The following is a 10,028-nucleotide window of genomic DNA, read 5'->3' on the forward strand; positions in this document are numbered from 1 at the left end:
TGGTAGACATAATGGTAGGCATAAAGGTAGGCATAAAAATAGACACAAAGGTCGACACAAAGGTAGACATAAAGGTAGACATAAAGGTAGTAATAATGGTAGACCTAAAGGTAGACGAAAAGGTAGACAGTAGACATAAGGTAGACAGAAAGGTAGACAGAAAGTTGACATTTGTATTAACATTTTATGACTGAAAATTTTGCATCCAGCCCTTTGTCTCCAAGCGTTGCCGTGCAGCAACATCAAGGAACCAATACAAATTCAGAGACCACAAAATTTGAGAAGCAAAGGTAAATAATGATGAAATCAGGAAATCGTGTTTTGAAAAATGGAAGCATTGATGGTGTTTATCTGCATCATGGTTTCTGCAAAATTTGAATCATGGTAAATAATTGTGGTAAACACACGTAGGGAAATTGAAAATCTCTGTGAAATATTTTGATTGTATAGGATTGTACTATACTAAATTGCCGAATGTTGTTGGTTACAGTTTGAAAATAGTTTTAGACTGTTGGTACGTGTAGAAATCACTGGTAGAAATACATATGTGAACATGTGAATGAAATACATCAACTCAATAAAACATAATGGACATTAGGAGTTGGGAACACGTAAAAGAGTCTGCAGACGCTGCCGGAGTGTCTACAGAAAATGGCACAATTCAAGTTTTGAGATTTTCCAACAGTCTGATGAGCGAAGATTTCAAACTCTTGGAATTGCCTTCGGGAGTTTTGGAAAGCTTTCAAAATGGTGAAAGGTATGTAGATGGGAATGGGATGGATAGTATCCACTTTTCCGTGTTGTTTGTTTGCATTTCTTTTTAATCTTTAGTGAAATAGCACATCTTGGGTATTTGTGAATGTGTATTAAAAATGTTTAGAAGAGGGAAATGTCCTTGTTAAGAAGGAGCCAAGACCCTTTTGTTTTATTGCTTCATGGTTCTCTGATTGTACGCGACAATTCATTTATTCCAGGATCATCATTCGTGGAGAAGTGCAGGAAGATGCAGTTTTATGCACAGAGCATGAAACATTTGATTTGAAGTTGGCAGATCAATCAAACACTATGTTGCTGTCGACAAACACAGTTTTTCCAAAAACAGAAGGTATGCACTACATCAAATATGCTTACTTCTTTTGCCATTGACATTTCTTTTGATCATTATTATTAGAATTCACAACTGCAGAAAATCTAAGGGATTGTGAGGTATGGTACCTGTTTTCTTGTAAAGTACCAATTGTAATGTGGCATAATCTATTATTATGTAATGGGCAACTATTGATATGTGGGGTGAGGGGTCTATATATGTCAAGTGTATGTCTTTCAGTGAAGAGAAACTATAGAAATGTATTGAATATAATTTATTGATATTTTATCATTGCTCATGAAACTTCTTTATAAAATAACAATAATAAAACATGTGTGCTGATTGGTCTATAAACTGAGTTTACATTAGGCTGTGCAAATGTATCTGATTCTGAGCTCAGTCAATTAACCAATAAAAAAGAATCTGCAAACCAATGATTAATACATGTTAAAGGAAATTTATATGTTTCATATTATTTTTATTTTTGAAAAGGAATAAAATATTTTTTGTGTTTCCACTGGCTTATGCAAACATTAAAGACATTTGTGAGAACTCTTGGCAAGGTGTAATTCCTCGACCTTTGGTCACATGCTTGCACTGATTTGCTCTGAAGTTCTATCAGAGGTCTCTACAGTTTGCATGAGCCTGTACAAACTCTTTTATTTCCTAAATAACATGTCATGATGAAGGCATCAACTATTGATTATGCAGCTTTTCCAAAAAGTTACTTGGAAAGTAGCAATCCAGTTTATTCATTCATCATTGGAATTAGGAGGGCTTTCTCATTTAGATACGTGGCTGTGTATCTAATTATTATGAGTTACGTCTGCGCCGTCCTAAACTACAGAAACTTAAGAAACTTTTAGAAGAAACTGCCTATCAAGGAGAAATTTATGAAAAACAGATAAATGAAAGCAATGTCACCATGGTATGTTTCCCAGCAAGTTTGTGAGAGTTTTTATGAGTAAATTATTCAAACTCACAAACCTATTTTGTTTGCGTTGTAAGCATTTAAAAAGTTTAATTGGAGCTTAGGAGTTCATTTTGTTTGCAGTTGATAACAGGCTTGCTTTGAGGGGTATATAGTTGGAGGGTTAAGTGGATTTTGTTTAAGGATGAGGGCATTTGCTTGGAAAGATGAGGAACATTTGCTTGGAGGGGGGAGGAGACATTTGGTTGAAAAGGGGGGAGGTATTTGATTGAAAGGGGAAGGGATATTTGGTTGTAAGGGGAGGAGGCACTTGATTTGAAGGGGAAAGAGGAGCTTGATTGGTAGGCTTGTTGGTCAACCAATCAAATCAATCAATCAATCAATCAAAAAGAATTTGTAAATCAATCATGAATACATTTTAGAGGAAAATTAAAACGTTTGTTTTACATTTGTCTGTTTCGCATGAATGTTTTACTGCGGGCTTGCAATGACATATGAAAACCTTGGAGACGTTTGTGATCTGCTCTCGAGTTCTCCCAAAAGTCTACTCAGTTTGCATAAGCCTGTGCAAGCACAGTAAACATCTTTTATTTCTTAAATGAACATTCGTATATCAACGTATGACCTAACTAAACCCTTAACAGACTTCACCTGGAATTTTTCAAAGATTCTCGCGTCTCCTTTTGATGCAATTATTTATCAAAAGGTCATGGTACTCACTGTTCTACAAAACCTAAATCTCCTTTTTTCCATGTGTTCCAGTACACAATGGAGGACCTCCGCGAAAAGATTCAGGCAAGTGAAACAGAACTCAGGAACGGTTTGCAAAAGTTGGACGCTCTTCAAATAGACGGTTAGCTTTGTTGCTATAATTTAGCAAAATATGTTTGGTTCGTACATGCATTATGCACTTTTGAGGGACGTGCTTTATACGGCAAAATCTCGCGCATAACAATCTAGATTCTTTCAAGTTAGCCCGAACGAGTTCTTTTCTATATTGTGGTCATTGCGATGTTAGGTTTAACAAGTTCTTAAATAGGTTCTTATATTCCATTGGAAAAATGAGTCATTTTTGGGTGTGGTATATTATGGTGATAAGGACTATCTAGGATTCTGAGTTCTGAGTCATTTCATTACTTTGTAAAGTGTTTGTTTTCTTTGAGTTAATTATTTTACCTTCAACACTTTTGAAATGATGAAAATAAAATAAGACTCTGCTTGAAATCTTACGTATCTATGTATAAAAAGCCAAAAATTTTGCCCTAACAGATTCTTTAAGTTAGGTTTTTATACGCGGGGTTTTGATGTACACGGTCCTGTTTTATAACAACTTGACGCAAAATCATTGTGATTTGTTCGTTATGAAGGAAACTGGCGGATATTTGAAGCCGAATATAGAGAGAGGATTGTAAATTCAATTGTCAATCTCTTGGACGAAAATTCATGGAGTTATGACCGCGTGCCCATTAAGGAGACTTGTAACGTGTTGGAAGAACTCTACCCAAGGTTAATTTCACTCAAATTATATTTTCTAACCATAGTAAAGTAGAGACTTTTTCATGGTGACATGTTTAAACATACTCTCAGTTTTAAAAACAGCTCTTTTAGAATTACCGTAACTGTGTAAAAGCACTATTGATAATGCGGATTTAATAAAAACGACAAGTTTTTTTTAAACGAAACATGTTTCAACATCTCATGATGCCATCTTCAGTATTCAGGGTCACTTTCGACACTTTTTTAAATCACCTTCATGCAAAACTAACTATTCACCCGCTTGCTTTAAAATCATCGACACTGCAGATACTACATCCGCACTCAAAATCAACGAAGCAGTTCACATTAACAAAACTAACCCTAATCTCAACGTTCAAGTTTTTCGTTTTAACACTATATTTTCATCATTATTTCTAACCACTATTTCATTGTAATATAATAATCTATTCATGAGTGTATAAAATGTATCACAGTATCACATCACTCTCATATATATTCGTCACATACATAATATTCCTTATAATACTAAAGATGGCAGATGAGATGTTGAAACATGTTTATTTTAAAAAAAACTTGTCGTTTTTATTAAATGCGCATTATCTTTTAAAATTGTTGAGTTAGTGTTCTGGTTTTCAACTTTTCTTTTAAGAACTACTGCTTTATTACTTTGACCATTTGCCATGGTATTTGCTCTTTTTAAAACAGTTTTTCTAACCGTTTGTCAAAAACGAAAATCCATTTTTACTAATGAGTAGGTTAATAAACAATTGGCTTCTAACGGCCGAATTTTGGCTAATCACTAAACCAAGCATCCCTTAAATCCTCGCTGAATTTTTAACTGGTGCAAACACAGTAAACATCTTTTATTTCTTGAAATTGTCATTCACGATCTATTTTCTTCCCGGTTTTAACTTTTCTATATTTTCCGAAGTTTGCAATTTTGGTTAATATTCAGTGGTGCATGCTAAGACACCGAACCACGGTCTCGCGGACAGATAAAATTCTGACCTAAATTAAAGCCAATCGAGCGATGTCAAGAATTCAATGCGTGTGAAAATGCTTCACGTCAGCTCCTTCTAAGTAACTGTTTGTGTTTTTGACAGATTTGTCATTTCACATTGTTTGCAATGCTATGGCGAACCTTTATCTATGGAAACGGACGAAGGTCAGTTATTTTTTTCTTAATTTATGAAAGGTTTTTGTCGGCTTAGCTTTGAAATATCTTTTTACATCGAATGATATTGAATATTTGTTTGTTTTACAAAGACATGTAAATTTCCAATGCATTTTTTGAATGATTCTACCTTAACAGTACACGGCTATAGCAACAATATTGTATTTGCTACACCAACACTTTGAACCTGTAGACGTCTTCAGTAGAATAAGGAAGACTTTAACAACTTATTTTGATACAAAAAAAACCATGACCAGCCGACAATTTAAAGAAGTATAATATAAAACAAATTCCAAAGAAACAAGACATCGTGAGATTGCAAAATATGAATTAAAACAAGACGAGAAGTAAACTGTAAATTTTCGACTTTATTTCAAAGTCATCCTCATTCTGTCTGTTTACTTCTCGTCTTGTTTTGATTCATATTTTGCAATCCTCAAGATGTCTTGCTTCTTCGGAATTTGTTTTATATTATACTTATTTTGATACCGTTTTACTATTTCAAAAAGTATTAATCTTTTCTTAAAGATCTAAAAAGTAATATATTTTTTCAGTTTCTTCACGACAAAGAACAAGCACATTGTTTGGTCGATCATTCAGAAAATTCCACGGAAATAGTCTAAATCCTTAGTAGATACTCTTTCACGATACAAGAGATATTCAGTATAGGGGTGGATTACTGGGGAAGGGGAGGGGGCGAGTTGGATACCAATTGATTTCCCTACAAAATATTTATATACGAAGCAATGAAGCAAAGACCATGGTGTTTCGTGTTTAATGTAGCACACTTCTAGAAAACATCTCCCAATCGTATCAGAATTCAACAAAAAAATGTCTGAAATGCCACGCGGTGACACCTACAAATTAGTCAACAGTATATACCCTAAACAAGAGCAACCCTCCCCTAATAGTCATCCTAGATCCATCCCTGATTTTGGAATTTTTTACAGCTGTCGGGGAAGTCTATTACAAACTATCCGAAGCAAAAATTTGTTCTTTTTTTGCCGAATTTCTTTTACGACCTGCCGGAAGGGTAAGTTTACTTTCAAAAGTTTCTCAAAATATTTTCTCAGTGCAGTTGACTTTGTATTCTCTTTTGATTTAAGTTTCACTATCAAGAGTTCATGGACACGTGGAAACAAAGTGTCCCAGATGGAATGCATGCTGACGAAGAATATCTCAAAGTGAGGTTATGTTATGGATATAAATGTGGCGTCTTTTGATCGTAATTGATAGAATTTTATTTTCTGTATGAAGGGCATAGCTCTTGTAGACATGACGACAACTCCTCCCGTTATTTGGCATTTTCCCAGTGATAATCTTCCATCGGATCCAGCAGTGAGGTAAGTCTTCTAGTCATGAAATGTTACTGTGTTGCCCACCTCCCACCACACCCCCAACGAAAGGATTACTATATCGAAGCTTACTTTTGGTCTCTTACAGATTCAACAAATTATTCAAAACTCGTGCGAAATGGACATTTGAAGACATTCGACCTTATTTGACGTAAGGATGATTTTAATGTTGTAAAGCCTTGTGCTCATGTTATGTTCATGAAGGGAAAGATATTTGTTCGTACATGTACTTCTCGGTCTGAAACCCTGTACTGAAACCCCCGTACTGTATGTGTTCATTTTTATCAACTACCCTGGGTGATTATAGAGCATGTTTTGGCTCACAATGCAATGGTTAAGACGAGAACTGTCCTCCTGCCAAATCTGTGAATATGTTGATGGTTAAACCAGCAATGGTTAAGACGAGAACTTTCTCTTCATATAGCGATATCGAGTCGCCAGGTCAGTCACTGAACGCGTTGCTGTTAAAATACGCTCGTTGTTCCACTGATGCATGCGGCAACAAAGTTTACAATTCGAAGAGACCGATCAACTAGTGTATCAACGTGTATACATAATAAATAATACGAAACGCTGATCTTGAGGGAATGGATTAAGTCAACTAAAGATCAAATGAAGACTTGCGTTGCAAGAATATCTAAATAAGTGTTAACTGAATTGAACGCTATCTAAGTCCTTATATTACAAGATTATGATGAAGACATTCCATATGAGAGTAAGAAGAGACTTAAGTCTCGACATCAGTTCACCGTGTATGAGGACAAGACATTCACCTGAATGACAGTGCAGTAACAAAACATTTACACATCTCATTTGTTTTTGTATGATAATTTATTTTTTAGAACGTACTAAAAGACTCATTGAGCATCTTGCAACGCTTCGGAGAGAAATAGTTTCGCAAAACTTTGCGATGCAAACTCGTTTATCTCTTTGCAATAGTTATCAGCCTGACCGGAGAGCAGAAGGTTTTCAAGCCGAGAGGGAACTGGTAACGGTTTAAACATCTTCAATATATCGTCTTCGGGTAGCGGTCGTTCCCCTCGTTCTTTTCTCGCTTGGTTCTCTGATTTCTAGTAAGGGAAAGTTAATGATAAATGGTAATGATAAATGGATTAACTTAAGAATTTTTCATAAGAGAACGGTATAGAAAAATGGATTGGCTTAAGGATTTCTAAGAGAATTATAAGGATAAATGGATTTATTTAAGGATTCATCAAAGGGACCGGTAATGGGATAAATGGATTCATTTAAGGATTCATCATAAGAGAACGATAAGATTGACTTAGCTGCGTCGTAATTTTATACATGATTCAGGTTAGTTTTTACCTGCTATAAGGAGGAATGCTCTAGTTTGGATTACATTTTGGTGGCTACTTGTTCCTCTACCATGTCAGAATTTTTTGTTGAATTCTGTAACCTTTTTATCGTGATTGGGAGATTTTTGAAAAAGTGTGGTCCTTTAAACAGTAATTTCAATTGTTTTTTGCTTAATTGTTTGTATTAATGTTAGGTAGGGAAATTGGCATCTCTCTAATACACAACTCTCGTGTCTACATCCCTCCCCTAAAGCCATCCATGATGTACAGAATGACACAAAACAAAGAATACATAAGCACGAACCCTTTTCGCCAGGTGAGCATCTTTTTGCTGTTGCTGTCTTGCAGAATTACGTTGATGGTTGTGAAATTTATTTGTGTCTTGTGCAAGTTCATCAACTGTCTCCATTAACAGCTGAACGTTCTTCTCGATGAAGTTCCTGCAACAGTAATCACGAAGTTTAAGTAACAAAAAAATTATAAAGTAAATGGTTTGAACCCGGGAGTATCGTTACATGTTTGTAAATGTAGATCGTCCAGGTTGGTATGGTCCTGAGAAGGACTGTTTTTGTTGTTGTTGACTGACATTTCGACAACCTTAGCGGTAGTCATCTTCATTTTGACTCTGAAGATGACTACCGCTAAGGTTGTCGAAACGTCAGTCAACAACAACAAAAACAGTCCTTCTCAGGACTATACCAACCTGGACGATCTACATTTACAAACATGTAAAAAAATTATAGACATAATGATAAGATTTCATTTGTCTTGATCTGAAGTGTGGCAAAGACCGGAATGACCCTGTAGAAAAAAAATGTTAGTCTTATGTATTGCAGATTATCTGATGCTTAGACTTGCATTCTTATGCACTCCACTGAGTTTCACATCAAAGTCATGTGATTCCAGTCAAGTGTTTTATTGGTGTACTCACCCTCTTGCCAAAGATAGAAAGTCTTTGTGTTCAGGTTCTGTTAAGTTTTCATCCAGTTTACATAGCAATGTGTTCACCAAATTAGAGTTCTTTATCACAAGTGGTATTTCCTCGAACATCTCGTCGTGCTTCATGCCAGCTTTGGTTAAACTACATGAACACAAGAATTTCATAAACATGTCTTCCACACAAGATTTCTCAAATAGTAGGTACCTGTTTGGAGTAAATTCTTTATCGGCAAATAGGTGCATCATTTTTTGAGAAAGACGAAGTGCCTTGAATGATAAGATGCCTTGGGATGTCTTCAATGGGTCTAGAAAAGGAAATTATCAAATTTTGTATGTGAAAGTACAAATCTTGCGAACCAAATACAGTTAATTCAACAATTGCTGACCATATACAAGCACAACAGACTCTGCAATTGAGTTTTGATAGCTGTACTGTGATTCGAGTAGATTCTTATTCACAAATGCTCCAAGGTATGTGGACTGGTACCAACCCACGTGCAAATGGTCAATATTTACAGACCTTAAATGTCGCATCATTTCTATCTGATAGCCAACTGAAAGAAATACCCAAGGGTTATTTACATTGACATGGCATGATAAATGATCTGTCTAACAATCTTACTATCTTCTTCATCATTTTCTTCAGAATTCTGTGAGAAAGGAAAGCAGTTTGTTATTTCCAGTTTGTTTCCTTCAACTAATCCCAACAAAACACCTTGAACAACATCTCCTTCCGCACCTTCTTCTTGACAATGTTGTATGATTTTGAGAACAACCTAAGCACGGGGAAAAGCATATTATTATATGCAAATTGCAAACTATAATATCTGCTAATTGTGACTTCTTGCACGAGGTTTTTGCGGAACCAATACGACGTGGTTTAGACAACTTACAGAACAAAGTACAAAAAACCTTTCGTAGAAGATGGTAAATTGCTAATGGCACGATTGATCGATTACTAGTACTACATTACATAGGTTTATTTGAGATTAAATCTTGAAATTTTCGAATAAGTTAAAGAGGAACTTATGTGTAACTGATCTTTTTCTGTAAACCTAATCATCCTTATACTTTCTCCCAAAAATATTAATTACGTACCAAACCCTCTAAACTAACAGACTCGATCCTTTGTCTGGCTGGGATAACACGATTTGAACCTCTTTCTGTGCCGGCCATTTTGAAAGTTGAATTGATAAGGAGCGCATTTGGGTACTGACTGTCAATTGGGTATTATTGTGGATTGCAGGGGACCCGGGACATGCTAAAGTTCAATCCAAACTTTTATTGGATATATGTTATGCAGGATGTTATGTACTTGGAATAAGTGGAGATAATTCACTGGATTTGATTGTGACAGTTTGACCATAAGGGATAGGTGAAAGATGAATTGTAGGGGTAGCATATATCATAAATGTCCAATTTGGGACAAGGTGAATGGAAAATCTCCTTTTTTGTTTTTTATCCATCCCCAAAAGTGATCTTGGATTGCCATTTTATCATGGCAATTTTTTGGTAAGGTTTGATGATTTACTACAAGTATAGGGCTTTGCATGGAGTATTTTAAAAATTTGGACTATAATTCCCGAATAAAACAATAACAAACACAACATTGTAGAGAGATAAAGTCCAAAATTATCTGAGAAAATGTACCAAAAAAAAGTTGGTAAAAGGAAAAATGGGTGGTAATTGTGGTATTGTGTTTACCATCTTTCCTCCATTCAACCCCATC

The 10,028-nt window shown here is 35.4% G+C and overlaps 2 protein-coding genes across 3 annotated transcripts; one reads left to right on the forward strand and one right to left on the reverse strand.

Annotated features, from left to right (window-relative positions):
- Positions 1-339: 339 nt before the first annotated feature.
- LOC124450293 (sister chromatid cohesion protein DCC1-like) lies at positions 340-6,919 on the forward strand. 2 transcript variants are annotated; one of them, XM_047000929.1, is made up of 12 exons: positions 340-757; positions 975-1,105; positions 1,172-1,206; positions 1,878-2,015; positions 2,781-2,871; positions 3,386-3,524; positions 4,619-4,680; positions 5,640-5,722; positions 5,796-5,873; positions 5,947-6,032; positions 6,133-6,195; positions 6,887-6,919. In XM_047000929.1, the coding sequence occupies exons 1-12, from the start codon at positions 588-590 to the stop codon at positions 6,894-6,896; spliced, it is 1,086 nt and encodes a 361-aa protein (XP_046856885.1). In that variant the 5' UTR covers positions 340-587; the 3' UTR covers positions 6,897-6,919. The 2 variants fall into 2 exon arrangements, with proteins under 2 accessions (XP_046856885.1, XP_046856884.1); XM_047000928.1 differs by lacking the exon at positions 6,887-6,919 and adding an exon at positions 6,469-6,856.
- LOC124450294 (eukaryotic translation initiation factor 3 subunit H-like) lies at positions 6,857-9,507 on the reverse strand. Its single transcript, XM_047000930.1, has 7 exons — positions 9,398-9,507; positions 8,922-9,075; positions 8,686-8,853; positions 8,505-8,604; positions 8,292-8,441; positions 7,665-7,800; positions 6,857-7,114 (listed from the first exon to the last, which is right to left on the reverse strand). Exons 1-7 carry the CDS (start codon positions 9,473-9,475, stop codon positions 6,902-6,904), a joined length of 999 nt encoding a protein of 332 aa, XP_046856886.1. The 5' UTR covers positions 9,476-9,507; the 3' UTR covers positions 6,857-6,901.
- Positions 9,508-10,028: the final 521 nt, after the last annotated feature.

Source organism: Xenia sp. Carnegie-2017, unplaced genomic scaffold, assembly GCF_021976095.1.
Source record: "Xenia sp. Carnegie-2017 unplaced genomic scaffold, XeniaSp_v1 HiC_scaffold_24, whole genome shotgun sequence".
In the NCBI taxonomy this organism is placed as follows: domain Eukaryota; kingdom Metazoa; phylum Cnidaria; class Anthozoa; order Malacalcyonacea; family Xeniidae; genus Xenia; species Xenia sp. Carnegie-2017.